At 49.2% G+C, this 18899-nt stretch overlaps 1 protein-coding gene across 4 annotated transcripts in view; it reads right to left on the bottom strand.

Moving 5' to 3' along the window:
• The window catches only part of Trappc9 (trafficking protein particle complex subunit 9), a 496909-nt gene that overhangs the window by 397887 nt on the left and 80123 nt on the right, over positions 1–18899 (bottom strand). For all 4 annotated transcript variants that reach the window (XM_078016653.1, XM_078016651.1, XM_078016650.1 and 1 more), the window contains 2 exons: positions 9872–9998; positions 2643–2788 (listed from right to left, as the gene is read on the bottom strand). In XM_078016653.1, the coding sequence (XP_077872779.1) occupies positions 2643–2788; positions 9872–9998 (273 nt within the window). The remainder of the gene's footprint in view (positions 1–2642; positions 2789–9871; positions 9999–18899) is intronic.

The raw sequence follows: 18899 nt of genomic DNA, 5'->3' as shown, positions 1-18899 counted from the left end.
AGCCCCAGCTGACCAGGGACAACATGGCATCTGGGCAGCTGCCAACCTCACCAAAAACCCTGGCACTCCAATCACAAATGACAGGTGACCCTCACCACAGCACTGCAGAGTGGAGTTAGAAGGTGACCACACTGGCCATGTTGCAGATACAAAGACAAATAAATAACCCCTTGGCGGAGTGGGAAATGGCCCCAAGAGTCTCCCTGGAGAAGCTCTCTACTTCTCGTATCTACATGCCCTGCTGTAATGGTAACATCCCCAGGAGCTAACAGACTCGGGTACAGAATTAGGAATTCAGATTAAAGATAGGTGATTCTTCAAGCCTCCAGGCAGGTACTCTCTGGTCAGGCTATTGCCCAAAAGATATTAGAAGCTGTAGAATACCAATTAATTTTTCCTATGGATATTCAACAAATAATGTGCATTTTTTGCTGAACCTTCTGATAACTCAGAAAAACACTCTTATATCAACCATAAATCCATCCTCCAACCAAGTGAGCAGGTGCTTATTGGTCCCATGAGGAGCCACCTCACAGTGGGAAAACTCCCTGAGCATCAAGTCATGGGATGGAGACTGGGCTCTGCCACCTACTGGCTCTCTGGCCCAGGGCAGGTAATTTGCATCTAGTCTAAACCTCCCCACCTGTACACAGGTAGAGAGCAGCACTGGCTGCATCAGCACCAAGCAGCTGTGAGAATCTGAGGGTCCAGTCTGCTCCAGCCTCTTACACAAACACAAGGATTTTCATAAGAAGAAGCCTCAACAATTCCTAGAATGGAAGAGGAAAAATAAAGGGACCAGGCCGGCCTCAGAAACCTGCAATCCAGCAGTCAGTGGCACCAGGCCCATGTTTGCAGGCCCCGTATGTGCTGTATGCTTGGCTCTTGTTGTATACAAATTCTTAATACTTTCTCAATAAAGGGCCTATGTTTTTGTTCTGCACTGAACCCCATGAACGCACTGCTGTCCTGGGGGATGTCTCACCCCACACAACTCTAAGTCACCTCCTGAGTTTTCCTCTGAATGAAAGGAGTGAGGCTCTCCTTAAAAGTTCTTTAGGGAAAAAAGCATACTGAGGACCAAGAAAACAGGCAGAGAGTCCCGGAAGGCCAGAAGAAGAGTCCATCAACTCCCTAACAATTGTATAGGTCCACACAGGAGGGACGAGTCAGAGAGCCAGCAAGACGCCCCACTGTGGCAGGGCTCCAATCCTCTGCCTCCAAGGAGGTGGCGGAAGTAGCTCCCAGAGGCCATGCAGGGACACCCCACCTCTCTGCTCTCCGTGGGATGCACACTGGACGGGGTCTGGGGCATACCACCTGCCCAGGATGCTGCCCATCGGGCTCTTCAGCTTCCGGTTACCTGCACATGTTCTCTGGAGCAGAGAAACAGAGGTAGGGGATGAGAGGCTGGCACAGTCTTTCAAAACCAAAGACTCAAGATGGAATTTCCAGAATGCTTGTGCACACACACACATGGCACATACACATAGCATGCACATGGCACACACACGGTACACACACATGACACACACCAAGGGAAAGCTGCCAACAAGTGGGGTCGTGTCTTCAGAAACCCTCGCACACTGGCGCTGGCTGTGCTCTTCAAGGCGTTGCCCCTCGACTCTCCCTTCACTTTCCTCTGGCTTCAACAAGGAACGCTGGCATGGGCGAAGCCAGGGCACTCCTCTTCACGGTGGCCCAGCGTCTGCATGGATCCTGCTCCCAAGGAATGGCCTCGCTGCTCGCCTGAGTTCAGCAATAGGTAACCAGGTGCTGGCAGAGGGCCGCCAGGGCCACAGCTCTCAAGAAGCTCCATCCACACTGTCTCACCCTTCAGCACCCTGTCCTGTGTCCCACCTGCATGAACTGAATGGGAGGAGCTGTCCAGGGCAGGGACTTTATGACACAGCTTCTCATCTCACATCCCCACAAGCTCTTCCTAAGTCCAAAGTGCTTCTGTGCCCTCACCTACCAACCATCACAGCCTAGCCGCACCAGCACCCACCTTGGCCTCCAGCAGGACAAAATCACCCAACACAAAGCCTGCTCCATAAAAAAGTGGACTAGCTCATATAATTCACAAAGCATTGCCGTGGTTTGGACACGGGTGGCAGGAGTCCAAGGGTCTGTAGGTAAAACTTGACCTCCACTATGAAGTATTAAGGGAATGGAAACTGAATCCAGTGCTAGCATTTCAAGGCTGGGTCTTCAGGAGGTGACTAGGCTCAGATAAGGTCAGGAGGGTGGTACCATGGTTGCATCCTAGTCACTTAGTCAGAGAGACAGAGTCCAGAAGAGATGCACATCATGTGCTCACTGTCTCTCTGTGATGACCTGAGTCTTTCTGGTTTCTAGAACTTCCACAAAATCACCTTTAATAAAATAGATTTTCAAGTATTGAATCTATGGGCACACAGATAAGCCAGCCCTAAAGTGGGCACAGACGTGCACACATGGTGACCAGGCCCACATGCATGGATGCACACATGTGTACACAGAGAAGCCCACCCTAAAATGTACATACACATGCACACATGCACACACAGGTGAGCCAGTCTGAAATTCTGCCCTAAAATTCCATAAATCCACTAAAAACCAAGAGCCGGGCACAGCGAGAAGGTGGGAACAAAAGATCCTACCTATTTTCTTGCTCCGTTCCTCTCCACGGTTGTGTGCAATGATTGGTGAATAGATGAAGGGGCTCTTGGTCGACACGCTCTGGCCCAGCAAGCTCTTCATCTTCTGGGGCCGAAGGCTGGTAGGAAGGCTCAGCAGCTTCACACATCTGTCGTTTCAAACAGAGCACAAATGCATCAATGGCCTCGGTGGCTTGGTTTCAGGACAGACCTTACTAAACACCACAGGAAAGAAAACCAAGGCCCACTAGAGGAAGGGAGGGCACTCATGCCAGCAGGACAGGCAGCTGGACTCTGCTCAGGGCTGCCCCACTGCCTCTGTGCCTGGGCTTAAGCACAGTTCACAATGAGAAGGGCAAGGCTGCAGGCCCCACCCCTGCTCTCCAGCTGCACACCTCTGGACACGGCCTTGCCTTCTCCAAAGTGGGTTCCTGTCTATAGGATGCAGATGGGGCCAGCACCTCACACGTGGAACTAGGGTGAGGAATGGAAAGCTCTCTTCTCTCACCTCTCCCTCTCCTGATAGCCAGCCCAGAACAAGTAGGAGAGAGCCTGGTCTGCAGACTAAGAGCACCCCTGCTTTGTCCACACGAGGGACTGCTCACGCCTGCAGAGGTAAGTGTCCCACCCCAAGAGCCCAGCATCTACTGAGGTCTTACCAGTACTGCGCACATTCACAGGCACTATCATAGGAGCAATCTCAATTAAATATCACAACCACTTTTGTGGCTTCAGTACTGACTCTGTCTCCACATTACCTACTGGGAAACTGACCAAGGGAGGTGACCTCCGCTGCTCAAGACCCCACGCCTGGAATTGATGAGGACAAGAGACACTGCATATAAACCTCCTTTATGACCAGTAAGGCCAGATGGTAGTTAAGATCTGGAACATTCCTAGGCCTGAGAATGAAAGGACAAGGGGTAGACATGGGGGCACTGGGAGGTCTGGTGAGGACACTTACTGACTGAGGTGGCGGCATGCCCTCCCCACCCCGCCTCCCCACCTCTCTGCAGGAAGGTGAAGCCACCTGTGCAGCCCGGGCCGTGGGCTGAGCAGAAGCCACACTCGGATGCAGCATTCTGAAGCCATGCGCCAGCCCCAGTGCTCTCCTGGCACGTGGCAGTCCTGGAGGCCAAGTGTTAGGACGATGGAGACCAAGGAAGCCCGGCCTAGGTCACTGAGCAACCCACGAGGTCAAATGCCTAGACAACAGCCTGACTCACACCAGCCTGTGTGAGTGGACAGTTTTGTGCAGTCAGTCAGTGAGGCGTTGGAGTCAGCTCTCCTGCCTCCACAGAGCCTGACCTCTGGCTAACAGACACCACCTTACAGGGTCCAGAGATGACCCCCTCTCTCAGCTGGAAGGCCTCAGACACCTAAGGCAACTGAGCTACACCCCCAGCTCTTCTTATTTTTTATATTGAAACAGGGACTCATTAAGTTACCCAGGCTGGTCTCATACTCACAATCCTCCTGCCTCAGCCCCCGAGTTGCTGGGATGATAGGCATGTACCACCCTAATCAGCTCTTAGCCTCTTTTGAATAAATGCCTAGACTGCTTCCCCAGATGGTAAAATTAACCTAAAAAGTTTAAGTTTAAATGCACCCAAGCAACTCAAAACTCACTCTGGCTGCTTGGCTGGATCTTTATTAATTTAAATGCCTTCATTAACTCCAGAGCTCTTTTCCAGGTTGTGGGAAATCAATGTTCATCAAAAAAACAATTGATGAGTCCCCAGCCCCCCTCATTTCCATTCCTCAATTAAAGACTCACTGGTTAACTGAAAATGAAACCTAAACTCAATTCCAATTTCTTCTTTAATAATCCACAACATAAGAGAAAAAAAAAACTATGAGAGGGCAAATGAACTTTTCCATAAAAAGAAGCAATAAACATATTAAACAGTCTCCAAAAAATCCACAACAACATACTCTGGAACACAAAAAATGTTCCTCTCGACTCTCGTATACACACTTCCTCTCTTCGGGAGACTCCTGTAAGGAATAAACTAAGACCACTTGGCACCTTAACTGTCTGCCAGCTGCCGTAACTGGCAACAGACCTGGCAGCCTCTTGGTAGCTGAGGTCACACTTGACCACTGCTGAGCCCAGAGCGGTCAGCTGAGGCCAGGCCCACTTTTGAGTTCTCAAGGCACATTTGATGAAGTGAATTTGGGAACAGAATTAAACAGTGCTGTATTTTGGCTTATTTTCCTTATTAATCTGCATCATAATTACACAAAAACACTTTGGGGTGAGCCTAGTTCATGTTTCCAGGCCTTGGAGAGCAGGTGAACTCTTCCTATAACTTGCTAAGATGGTTTTATTGTCAAAAACTAAGGAAGACCTCAACAGAAAAGAAAATGGCTCCAAATATCTATTGTATGAAAAAAACAAAGAAAGAAAAATCACAGTTTGGGACATCTCCGACAGTAAATTAGCTTGTATCTAACAATTTTAGACATTTTTAACCAATTTATTCTGTAATGCAAGCAGGAGCTATAGCCGTCAAACACTCTCCCTGCAACTTAGGAGGAACTTGCGATGCCTGTCTTGAATTTTTCAAATTAAATTGGCAAAGCCCACCTTCCTGGACACTGGACTTGGAGACATGGTTTAATACATTCCAACCGTCCCAGTCCTGTTTCTTAGGGAAGACCTCGCCCCACCCACAGCTCCCGCCTGGCCTCCCTGTGGTGGAGTCAGAACCCCACCTGCAGCCCTAGTCCTTAACAGTCCCCATGGCATACGGGAGCCTGTTGGGCACCAGCACTGACAGGCACCCCATCAGTGACCTGCCCTCTTCTGATGCCTCAGAGGAAGGCTCCGAACTCTGCTGCCCAACTCCTGCCAAAGGCTCACCCGTGGGCAGCACAGTCCTGGAGGAAGGCCTGCTACAGCCCGTGCGCCCACTGCTTTGCATGTTCCACCATGTGGCTGAGCAAGCCAGATGCCCGAGGACCACGTCCCTCATCCTCTGGGAGAACTGCACATCCCCAGTGTGAAGGGTCCACGTCTGCTCACGAGGGACAGAGGACCTCATAACCAACCAGTTTTCCTTCTTGCCGGTAATATCGAATCACACCCTTTTCCCATCTCTGGCCATCGCTTTCTGGTTTTAGATAATATGAACTTCCAAAAATAAGTAAAGCTACCTTTCAGCATTCCTGGGAGACCTCTGAACCTCATCCAGTTAATTTAATCTAAATGTACAAAGATGGAATAACTCAGAGGGAAGAGTGGAGAGACCTCTAAAGCTAGGCAAAGCTCCCCAGGCTCCCACAGGAAACCACGCCCATGGAGAGGAGAGCTCTGCAGCTCAGGAGCACCTGAGAGCATTCAGCACTCGCCTGTGGGAGGAAGGGAAGGAGGGACCCTCAGTCCCAGTTAGGGCAGAGGAAACGGGGCTCCAAGAAGGGAACAGGATTACTGTGCACACAGGACCTGGACGCGGACTGTGAAGTGAACGGTGCGTCTCTCCTGTTACAGAAAGGGACGTGCTGATGTCAGGCACAAAAGGACGCCCCGACACTACGAGGCTGCCGCACTCTCCCTGAACCTTCAGCACGCAGCGCCCCTCCCAAGTCTCCACAGGGAACAGAAAAGGGCACGCAGGGTCCAGCCTGTTCACAGAAGAGCCACGGCACCCCTGTGGAGGAAAAGGACCCTGCTTTGCAAGGAAAAGAGAAGTGTGAGGCTGAGGGACCATGGGACAAGAACATCACACTCATTCCAATTCTTTCTATTTCCAAATGGCAAAGACTCAGGAGGACAGCCCAAAAATAAACCTGGAACACCCAGGAACGTGGGCATTCTCTCCAGTGAAAAATGCATCTGGGATAACAGACCTATCTGCAGGAACATGTGGCCAGCCCTCTGGGTCAGAAAAGCCAGGTCCAGGGAGGACGAGGGCAGCCCGTAGCCAGGCTCACACCCAGCTCCCGGGGACTTCTGTCAGGGTTCCTCAGGGAGGCAGCTGCCACTCAGCACCATGTCTCTGTGGCTCCATGTCACCATGCAGAGGCCAAGCCTGCACTTCCTGTCCAGGGCAGCACGGTGGGGAGGGGACTTGGGCACCGCCCGCTCGGCCCTCACTGCTCTGCTCCCCTCCTCCTGGGCCCCAGTTCTTGAGCTTTACTTTAGGATACCACAGGCACTCTCCCAGCAGTCTGAGCCCCAATGAGAGGCAGTGGGAAACAAGGGGACACAGACTCCTTCATGGATGTCCCCAAAGGCTACCTCTCTCTCTTCTTGGACACTATAGAAAGAGGATGCAAGGTCTGGAACTGCTGCTGCCACTCTGATGCCTCCTGGGGCTGAAAACGAATGCCCCTCACAGGGAAGGGGCGCAGCCAAGGGAGGGAACCCAAGTACTGGCTTCTGCCTGCCTCATTCCCCTGGGCTTTTCGGGTACACATGCCCTAAATCCTCTCTGCCTACATGGTCTAAGCCAGGTTTTTTACTGATTGCTACAAAAGAACTCGAATGGATACCTCTGCCTGCTCAGTGGGCATGCTCCATGGCATGGCCGGAGCCAGAGAAGACAAACAGCTCTTCCCAGTGCGCTTGAAAGAAAGACAGGGCGCCAACAGAGACAGGTGATGAAGTTCCCTGAGTGTTGGCCAGAAGACACAGCAGGTACGGGGCAGAGATGCCTGCTGGCTCAGCAAGTGCCGTCCTGTCCCCCCTCCTCGGCCACCTGTGCTGCACAGTGAGAAGAGCCGCATGCAGACTTCGTCACCTTCTAGAGACATACTCAGTGAGACTGGGGCAGGAAGCCACTAACAAAAGAGAGGCATCCCTGAAACTGCCACCTCCTGCTTCCTCCTGCCCTGGACGCACATGTGCTATCTAGAGCGGCTGAAGTCATCTGGTAATCAGGAGGTAAAGGCAGAATCATGGAGAGGCCACTTGTTCCCAGGTTCCTCATAAATAAGAAAAATAACCTCCTCTTGGACTCCGAGCCATGACTGTGTTTAAAGCTCTTCTCAGCTGAAGCAACACCTAACTTATACAGAAGGCACAGTCATTGCTACCTGAGCACCATCAGAAAAACCTCACAGAAGACATAATGCTTGAGCTTAATCTCGAAAGACAAAGCACCACCAGGCAGATGAGAGAAGAAGCCATGTTCCAGGCCCATCACACACCTAACCTTTTCTACGGATCTCTACAAGGGAGCAGGGAATGGTTGGACCAAGTGAACAAGGGGCTCACGATCAAGGTCAGAGGCAGGGTGATCCCAGAGGCCCCCAAAGGCACTGAAACCAGGAGAAGGCAGTGCGCAGGCTGCGGCTGCGGCTGCGTCTTTCCTGTCTTCCCAGCACTCCCTCCCACAACAGGGCAGCAGTGCTCCCTGGGCAGAAGGTCTGTACCCTGTACTGCTGCACCACGGCTCAAACACTGGCTCTCCCTGGTCCTTCATGGGTCCTGGCACAGATGACACTACATGAACCTGTCACCAGGACAACCAAACTGACTTACCAGCTAAAGGTCTCTGAAAATCGTAAAGAGGGGTAGCACACTGAGAAAGTAGTCTGTGGCCACTTCAGGTGGAAAAATGGCACAAGGAGGCCGGCAGACCCAGCTGCTGGCAGGAGAGCTCTCCACCAGGGCTGGAAGACCCTGGTAGCCAAGGAAGCAGACTAGAGCAGACTCACCCAATGGCATTTGCCTAAATATAACTACTACTCTTCTGCCTGGTTTTTAAACAGCTCAGGGATGAAATGTTAACATGACAGTATTTTTAGGCAAGGTAGTGTTTGAAATGTGGGTATAGCAGTGTCCCCAGAAGAAACAAAGGTCCACTGGGTCTTTGTGTGCACATATACCATGCTCCAGGTTGCATGAACGTCACTCAGATGGAACAAAGCCTAGCGGCCCTGCAAGAGACCTTCAGGCCCACCCTACAGATGAGGGAGATGAGGCTGCTGGGGAACACACTCCAACTGTGCGGCTGCCTTGGTGCCCAGCCCTGTGTCCTCTGGGCCTCGACAGGACAAGCTCTTCTCTTGCCTGGTTCCAAACTCTTCCAGGACCAATCTTCCCCAGTTTCACTGACAAAGAGGCCTGGGTGCTAGGACACTGAGATCAGCATCAGAAGCCCAGAATGTTCTAGGAAGTTCAGAATGTCCTATTATGCAAGGCTTTATGAATTGAAAAAAGATCTAAGTCATGATGCAGATAAAAAATTATTAAGAAAGGCTTTTCTAGCCTTTTATTTTTTAAAATGAATCATGACCTTAGTCCCAAATCAAACACACACCACTTCAAGTCTTGCTCATAGGAAAGCCCAAAAGGGACCCTCTCCTTTCCTGTCCACATCAAGGAGGAGGAAGCAGCATGGCACAGAGTGGGGCTGCCTGCCTGGGGCTGCACACATGGACTATGAGGCCCTCTGACGTGGAGATGGCATCCAGAGGGCAGCGTCACCCCAGCCAGCCTGACTGGTTTTAGTTCTCAGTGGGGGAGGAGGGGGATATTCAAACTGAACCCAGAGAGACCAGGGGCTTTGGGCACTAGGCAGGAGGCCTGTGAGTCAGCTCAGCACCCCCCCCCCCGCCGCCCCACTGCAGGGCAAAGCCAAGGGGACCCAGGGAAGAGCAGCAAGCAGCACTTCCAAGGGGCTCAGTGCCTTCCTCCTGAGGAGCCCTGTGCTACGGCACTTCCAGGCCTCTGTTTCCAAAAATCTCACAGCCCACAGAGAGACAATGGCACAGGAAGGGGACCCCAGAAAGGGTACCCCAGGACAGCACACAGTGACAGTGAGCAGTGGTGGACTTCAAATCACAGCAGCAGCAGAACAGGGTCCCAAAACCTGGAGAATCGAGCCTAAAGTTGGCAAAGGCACCAGAGCAGGAGAAGGCCACCCACTGTTGTCAGCAGGACGCAGGCCAAGAACAGAGATGCCGGGAAGCAGGAGAGGCACACAACAGGCTGGTTTCCATCACAGTCTAGTGGTCACAGTGCAGCCAGGGACACAGGAGACCTGTGTGCAGACAGCTCAGCCATCTGACAGGCAGGGGGCCACAGCAGTCACATGATGCCACTGGATTTTCTCAAGTAAGACACCCACTCTCCCAAGGACTGCCAGCACCAATCACCAGGTGATAAACTAGATCTGCAGCCAGCAAACACGAAGCTCCCCTCACAATCTCCATGTACAACCAGACCAGGGAAGGATCGGGCACAAGGCACACTCTGCTGCCTGGGCCCAGGGCCGGCTCACCTGACAATGGGCAGCTTGGTGAAGGGCACCGGGGGCAAGGTGAGGCCATCGGGGAGAGTGATGGGCTCCATGGTTCCAGGGCACTTGGATGTGTAGCTCTCCAGGCTTTGAGTCACGTCTTTTTTCTCTGAAGATGAAATATAAACAAGATAAAGGTTCATTAGACAAAAGCAAAACTGGGGCTTTCATTTCTTTTATTTGTTGCAATACACACCAGTCTAAGGAGTCCAATCTTCCAGCAGAAATAGGGGATGGTGACCACTAGAGACGAGCACTAAGCAGACCCTTCATCTGACCTACATACATCATCCTGGGCAGCTGCTCCCTGCAGGACTCATGCTGCTGTCCAGGAGAACAAGTCCTTACCAAACTCCAGAAAAGTCAGGCAAGCCCTCAGAGTCAGCACATCTCAGCAATTATCAGGTACCAAGGACAATGCCCCAACCCATCCCCAGAGAGTCCACAGTCTATTTAGAAGACAGACACTTAGGCAAATAATCAGAGATTGGCATTTTTATGCCAACAGACCATTGTAGTTAAGATTGTTCTTCTCCCTCACCCCATACTTTTCTCTAGGAGAAAAGAAGAGCAAGTATCAACAGTGACAACAATATCTGCTCACTGTCCAGGCATACTCTGGACACATGCTCAGTCTCTGCAACATCTCCAGCACTGTGAGGCTGAGTGCCCTCCACGTGATGACTTGGGACAGCAGCCAAGCAAAGGGTATAGCTTGTCTGAGATCAAGAACTTGGCCCTAAGTCTGTGCTCTTCTCACTGCAATATCATAAAGAATTAAGAAAAGGTAAAGTATAGTAGTGCATGCCTATAGACCCAGTGACTCAGGAGGCTGAGGCAGGAGGATTACAAGTTGGAGGCCAGCTGGGCAACTTAGCAAGACCCAGTCTCAAAATAGTAAATAAAAAGGGCTGGGGGTGTGAGTTAGTGGTAGAGCACCTCTGAGTTCAATCCCAGGTACAACAAAAACAATAAAAATTAAGAAAATAAAGACTGGACGATGGGTGTGGATATGGGGGTTCATGCCCGCTGCCATTGTGGGAGAGAAGGACAGGGACTAGAAGAGAATGGAGGCAGACGGCACCATCGGAACAGTGACGTGGGGCCCAGGTTTGAGTGAGTGACAGCCTTCCCTGCCCCGTCCACTGGAGGGGAAGCACTGAGCCTTTCTGAGACTCGGTCCCCTGCAGAAAGAGCAATGCCCTTAGAAGGAAGCACCCAGGGCCGACTGAGAGACTGCACCCAGGAACAGTGACCTGCAGACAAGAGCACTGGGTCAACTGGAATGGTGACCGCTGTTGTTTGCATCACTATCATCCAGCTGCACGTAGGGACAGGCTAGCCAGCAGGCAAAGAGGCAGAAGGCTGCACGGTAAGCCCAAGGGCTCCGCTAGGGCTGGGAGCCACAATGAGGGTTAAGGTGAGAACTCCCAGACCTCGGCACAGACGGACAGGAAAGCCTCTGCCGCAGAGATTTTCTGTCCAGGTGGTTTTCTCCAGGAAGCAGGAGGCAGGAAAGGAAGCAGAATTACTTTTGAATACAATGCAGTAGTGCTCATCCACACATGAAAGAAATTCTTCAAATAATCAAATCATTTTCAATTTATAGATGATAGATCACCCCAAAGACTCCTGCTGATACTCTGCAAATCATCTAATGTGCCTAATGGTGGGCAGAGCACTTGTGGTTCCGGTGTCTTTATCAGGCTGCATTATCCAGCTCCATGCACACGCTGAGGGACGCTGCCAAAATGCAGAAGGAAGTAAATGGACAGAGGAAGCCCAGTGCTACCCAGGAAGTCAGCCTTGCACAGGGCCTGAGAAGGGACAGGGACCTGGCTAGAGGGGAGCAGGCAGCAAGGGTGAGGCGCAGCGTGCGGCCTAGCCAGCAGGGAACCTTGGTGCTTCTGCTCACTTGTGTCTTCCTCCAATGGAGGCCCCTGGGAGGGCTCAAGAGTCTCACCTTCCCCGTGGGTGCAGCAGGGCACACGGCTCCAGCAGCCTGGTGATGCCCTGCCAAGCACATGTTTCACCCACTGCTGTGCTCAGAGTGCCTCGTCCAAATTCACATATCAGGAACCGCATCCCGTGGAACAGTGTGGGGTGGGGCCTCGGGGAAGCATCTAAGTCCTGTGGACTTCACCCTTGGAAACAGACCCGTGCCATTTGAAAGGGTTCGCTGGGGAGGAGTTTGACCCTTCTGTCTTCTACCACCTGAGAACAGAACATTCGGGGAACCAGCAGATGCCAGTGCCTTGATCTTGAACTTCCAGACCCCAGAACTGTGAGAAAAACATGCTTCATAAAATACTCGGTCTGTCCATTACAGCAACATGACCAAACACTAGCCGTCTGCTGGGGTAGAGAAGGGAGAAGCCCTGCCTCGAGAACAGAGAGGTCAGGGTCAGGGCCAACTCTCACAACAATCTTCAGTCAAGTGTCCACTTTTCCTGGCTGTCACTGCTCTTCCATTCAGAGGCCGATCCAATCCCCAGAAGCCAGGACTGCCTTTCGAGGCCTCCTCAGACAGAGGGGTGCTTCTTGGCTTATTTTCCATATGACTCTGGGTCTCTGTGGTCATTTCTGTGAGGTTTCCAGATTGAGGTGCTGGTGTGTGACCACCAGCATGGCCTGTTCACCTTCAAGTCCCACTGGCCTTTCTCCTGCTGGATGCAAGCATCAGCTGAATGCCGTTGCCCACATCAACTTCTTCACTGGGGAAACTCAAAGGTGGCTCTCCATTTTTCTCATTTCTCTGTACTTATTACTCAGGATTTGTCTTGGAAAAAGAAGGTTCCTTCATCAACCATTTGTTTATCCTAAAACACAGACGATACCAGCAGGAGGCCAGCAAGTGGTGGAGGCCTTGCCTGGTTCTGGGTGGAGAACAGTGCCCGTGAGCCAGGGATGGCCAGTGAGTTGTGCCTTGCTCAGGCCCACCACCAATAGTTAGTTGCTGCCACATTTATTTTTTATATAAATATATATTTTTTTTAATTGTCAATTAAAAAATATATACATATTTATTTTTTTAATTAACAATTTTGCTTTTTTAATAGTTGTAATTGTTGTGTAATTATGCTGTATAGTTGTAATTTGTTGTTGTAATTTCTTATTTACTTGTAGTTATAATTGGACACAATACCTTTATTTATTTATTTATTTTTATACGGTCTTGAGGATTGAACCCAGGGCCTCGCACGCACTAGGTGAGCGCTCTACTGCTGAGCCCAGCCCCAGCACCACAGTTTTATCGGTCGTTGTAGTTGCACATGTACAGGGCTTGTGGCTGTATGTGTGTGCAGTACATACTGTAACAATGTAGATTTGGCTATTAGCACCCCCAGCACTTCCCTGGCCTCCTGTCTTCAGTCCCTCGAGCACTTCCCTCCACTGATCTCCCTCTGGTTTTCCTGAGACCCCCCACCTTCCCTTTCCGTTTGCCTCTTTAGCTTCCACTTACTTGTAAGAGAAAACACAGCCTTTGAGCTCCTGAGTTTGCCTCATTTCACTTAACATAACTGTCTGAATAAAACTCCGTTGTGTAATATGTGTACCACATTTTCTCTACCCGTTCATCCATTAATGGACTCGTGGGCTGGTTCCACACGCTGGCTCTTGGGTGATTGTGCTGTTACAAACATGGGCTTGCGTGTACCACTGTAGTAAGATGACTTCAGTTCTTCAGGGTAGATACCGAGGAGCGGGACAGCTGGGTCGTTCCACACCTAGTCTTTTGAGCAGCCTCCATACTGATTTCCACAGTGGTTGTACTAATTTACAGTCCCACCAACAGTGTAAAAGTGTTCCTTTTCCTCCATATCCTCTCCAGCCATTCTGACTGGTGTGTGAGATAAAATCTCAGTGTAATTTTGATTGGCATTTCACTGATTGCTAATGATGTTGAACATTTTTTCATATATTTGTTGGCCAATTGTGTTTATTCTTCTAAGAAACGTCTGTTTAATTCATTTTCCCATTTATTAATTGTGTCACATTCTTTTTGATGTATTAAGTGTCCCTCTTTGGCCAGCGGGAGTCTGTTCAGGTTGGCTCCCGGGTCCTACGGTTAAGGCCCCAGTGCTCTCTGACATCTCTCCTTCATTCCAGCCACAGACATAGGATCCAACCACTTGTCCAAGACGCCCTGATTCCCTCCCATGGAAAGCAGTGTTCAGAGAACAGAACCCAGAAGCCAGGTGCAAGTTACTGGATTCCCACTGTGTCTCTAGGCCTTTAAGTGCTGACAGGAGAAGTGATTTTTACTTTAAATTTTTTTTAATTTTGAGGACTAACCATGAAGTATTTTGTACTGCCAGCTCCTTCAAGGGTATAGTGTCTTGTCAATACTCACATTCTCTGGGCCAAATACTCACTTCTGGGTGCCAAATACTATACAAAGTTATTCTGCAAGGTATCCTGGTATAAAAGAGGACCTCAATATTTTCTGATTCAAAATTGATACATAACACCTTCCCACAAAATTCCTGCCAGGGGAGAGGGAAGGCATTATTATTACCTTGAAAGATAATAAAAATTAACTAAGGGGAACTCTTTGAAATTTGATTATAGAATGGCATTGAACACTACCAAAAAATTAGTAATTTAAAACATAATATTAACATCATGATTCTATAAGAAAATGTTCATTTTTCAGAAATGCATACTAAAGTATGAAGATATGAAATAACATTCTTTAAAACAATCCAGCAAGTTAAAAAAAAAAGAAGTGAAGTAAATATATGCAATGCTCAAGGACCACTGAACCTGGGTAGCTGGTACATAGGAAATTGTTTCATTATTCTTTACATCATTTTATTTCAAACTGCTTCTTGGAAATATTGTTTTATGGGCCTGAGGAAATGAGATGGTCTTCTCAAGGGCACAAAGAGGAAGAGAGTTGAGGGGGTCTTCCTATCCCAACAAATGAGGCCTGACCACGGGTACCACTGTCACCAGTAAAAGAGCACCAAGTTCTGGGGCTGCTAACATCTGTCCACACTCTCAGCTGGAGTGAAACTTGATAAACCTTAATATTCTCAAAGCACAGGATTCAGTCAGTGGGAGGTGATGGTTCCTTAATTTATTTCACTAAAAACCAATAAACCTCAATTCATTTTGATCAGAGTGTCCAACAATGATTTCATTCAAATTAGAGCACCTAATGTCTCTGAGAGCTATTTATTTCCATGCCAGAAATTAAAGAATTCACACAGACAAAAGACCATTTTTAATGAAAAACCGTTGTCACCTAATATATACTGTTCTTTGTGGAAGCAGAAAATGTGGTCAGCTAACTTTTGACCGTAAACAATTTGCAAGCCATTTGGCATTTCAAGAGTTGACACTGTCGTGAAAACCAATGCATCATGATTTCACGGTTTATTCTTGTTTCTTCTAAGTAATAATCTGAGACAACCATGTTTGTATTAAGTCAGTTACAGTGTCCCCAACAGGTAGAGAATAGAAAAAGGAGAAAGAAGTACATCTTTTTTCTGAACCTGAGAGAAAATAAAAACTAAGGACAAAGATAAGTATACAGAGGGGAAAGTCCAGATATGTCTTGATGCAATCTGAAGTTGTATTTTCAAAATCAGTTCTGGCACTTTCACTTACAGAAATGGAAACCATAGTTAAAATCTGAATTGCTTTATAAGAGCACTATTGCCAGGCACAGTGGCACATGTCTGTAATCCCAGCAGATCAGGAAGCTGAGGCAGGAGGATCCTGAGTTCAAAGCCAGCCTCGGCAACTTAGCAAGGCCCTAAGCAACTCAACAAGATCCTTTCTCTAAATAAAATTCCAAAAAGGGCTGGGGATGTGGCTCAGTGGTTACGTGCCCCTGAGTTCAATCCTTGGTGGGGGAAAAAAAAAACTATACTGATCTTCCAATATCATGGTGTTGTGGGTGTGTGAGAAGAGGGAACCCTGATGTTCCACAGAAGGGAATGCTGGGAAAGCATTATGGAAAACAGGATGGGGGTCCCAGAGAAATGAGAAATATACCATCCCTCCGCCAGGCACACACCCCAGGAGGGAAGCTCACCCCCTTATAAGGACACCTGCGTCCATGTTCCCTGCACTGTTTACAGTTCTCTGCATGTCAGCTGGCAGGACACATGGGAAGGAGAGCATGGCAGGTGTGAGGGGTTCATGTAGCGTACAACATGAGGGCACACTGCCAGGACTGCGTTGTGTCAGGGACTTCTCCCAAATAAGCACACTTCAGCTGCTCTTGTCACAAGGAAGTCAACGTGTGAGTGACAGATATGTAAATCTGCTTCACCATCGTGACTATTTCACCATCTATACATGTGTGAGCCTCAAATACACACAATGAATTTTTTTAAAAAATAAACAAATGAAGGAATAGAAAGATTCACAATTTTTCTGAAGTTAGAGGTTTTAATACCTTCATTAAAATACTTAAAAGAATGAGTAGAAAACAATCAATAAAGATGTAGAAGATCTGACAAACATTCGAACCTCTCCCACCAACTGACATTTATGCAACACTATACCATCATCTGTAGGATTCAAATCCTCCTCAAGCACTCATGGGAAACTCACCAGGACAGACAGAGTACATGTTCCACCAGAAAATGAATCTCAATGCCTGTACGAGACTATGCCCCCAACGATGACGACACTAAAACAGAAATCAACCCCAGCAGCAGATCCACAAGCCCTCTCAACACCTAGAAGTTAGGCAACACACGTATCCAAATTAAAACAAAGTGGAACTGCTACAGCATCTCCCAATGGTCATGGAAAGACGCTTGTGGAGATCCACGACCTGCCCCTGAGCAGGGCTTGAGGAAATTCACAGCTTCGGTGTTTCTGTTAGGAAAAGGCCAAAAGCAACTGCTTGTCTCCATTGTAAACACTAGAAAAAAACATGAAATATACCCAAAGTAAATAAAAAGGAAGTAAAAAATAAAACAGAAAACAATAAAGAAAATCAACACCCAAAGTTGGTTCTTTGAAAACGATTCATAAAACTGAGACACGCCAGGAGAGAAACACAAACATGCCAGTCAGGGACAGAGGACAGAGGGAACAAGGGAAACCACACGAAAAAAAAAGGGACTGTGGCCCTGAGTCTGTCAATCCTCCAGGAAAGTCCCTCTGCCAGATGGCATGGTCAGGCTACCCCAAGAGAGGAGAACACTGACGCCTCCACAGACTCTTCCAGAAAAGAGAGGAGGGACGACCTCCCCACTCACGGCCCTCAGCCCACCGCAGACAGGGACCCTGCACACCACAGTCTCACAGAACCGGAGTCAAACATCAGCACTCAGGAGCCACAAGGAGGAGCTCCAGGAGGCAACAAGCCTGTAGCCGCCCCCAGAGCACTGCACAGTCAGCGCAAGCTCAGCCTCACAAAACCATACAGCCCAACGCAGAACCATCAGGAAAGCTGGAGATGGGGGGATTCGTGGGAAAGCAAATGCACAGGCTCAGAGCTAAGAAGACCTTCACACAGCGACTGGCTGAGACCCCGTCTCTGCACAGGTGGCAAGGTCCTAGGGACCCAGAGATGCCAGGCATGAGCCGGGGACCACATCCACATCAAGAAGCACTCCTAAGCTCCCACGCTGCGGAACCGAGAAAGAGACGAAATGAGGTCAGCAGAACAGCAGCGGAGCAGGAAGGGGAGCCCAGGCCAGGCAGAGGTGCAGAGGTCAGGAGAGCTGATCCAAGACTCTGGTTTAGACAGGCCGCCTCGGAAGCAAGCCCAGAGGATGAAGACCCACCAGACGCGGATCACAAGGGAGCCTCCTGAGCACCAGGAAAAGCAGCAGAGGGGTGGTCCCCAAAGGAAACACAGACCCGGAACAGCACCCCGGGAAACACACAGGCAGAGAGAGAAGAGAGCACCAGTGGAAACTTCTGAAAGGAATCCTGGAGGTCTGGGATGGACTCAGGCGGAGGACAAGCTTTTCTGGAAAGGGAGATAGGTGTGAACATGACAGAACCGTCAGGCAAGAGCCCTGGGAGCCCAATAGTCTTTGGTGGTCCTCTGAAGAACTTGAGCAGCAAGTTGAGAACTGGGCAGGGGGCAGGAAAGTGGCAGTCAGTCCCCTAGATGGTGAGGGACATTTTAAGCACACACAGCAGGGGCCATGCCTGCACAGTCTGACTTGGCGGTTTACCCACTAACCCCATTGCAGGCATAAGAAGAGGGGAATTTTAAAAAACCCTCTTCAAGGTCACATTATGATGGGACAAGGCTGGGTTTTTCCACACTTTTCAAATCTAATATTCTTCCCATCACTCAGAGCGTCACTCGCCCACTTTACAGAGGGGCAACTTGAGGCTTATGACTGAAGTAACAAATGGTTAAATTATTTCCAAAATCCAGAGCTCTGAGCTCAAATTTCTTGCTTTTCTCATTCTGTCACACTGCCAACCCAGACTGCCCGATGTATAAGGAAAACACAGATATCCCAAAATAGTCAATCAGGCACACGCAGCACCCTAACATCTCAAACGGGAAAAGCATCCAGGTAGCCCAACAGTCACCTTCAAAGGATGAAAAAGTCACCTGCCACCACTAGTGACATGACAGACAAGGAGACATCTAAAACCTGCCAAAAAAACAAGAAAACAAGCCTCTTCCTTGTCCACCGATGAGCAAACTGCAGTGAGCCACACAAATCACCCCGGCATACCCTCCACATGTGCTCATGCACTTCACAGAGTGATGAGCCATCACTCAAGTGTACCACGAGGTACGGAACTTCCCTGTGTTAGTTCTAAGTTTTTAAACTCTTTCTCCCAAAATGAAAAAAAATTATGTTAAGCCATCAACTTACCCCATAATTACCCATATAAAGTACTACCTAAAAAATTTCAAACATCTCTAAAGGTGTTAGTATAGTATCTAAAAGAGGAAATCACCTTCAGAATAAAGACTTAACCAGACAGCTGGGACATAAGATGGTTCCACCCCTAGTCTCTGGAGGAACCTCCCGCTGGTCTCCAAAGTGGGTGTCTCAGCAGCACA

The sequence above is a fragment of the Ictidomys tridecemlineatus genome, chromosome 7 (genome assembly GCF_052094955.1).
Source record: "Ictidomys tridecemlineatus isolate mIctTri1 chromosome 7, mIctTri1.hap1, whole genome shotgun sequence".
NCBI classification, from domain to species: Eukaryota; Metazoa; Chordata; class Mammalia; order Rodentia; family Sciuridae; genus Ictidomys; species Ictidomys tridecemlineatus.
Note: the sequence above shows the minus strand (reverse complement) of the source record. Positions and strands in the feature narration are given on the sequence as shown.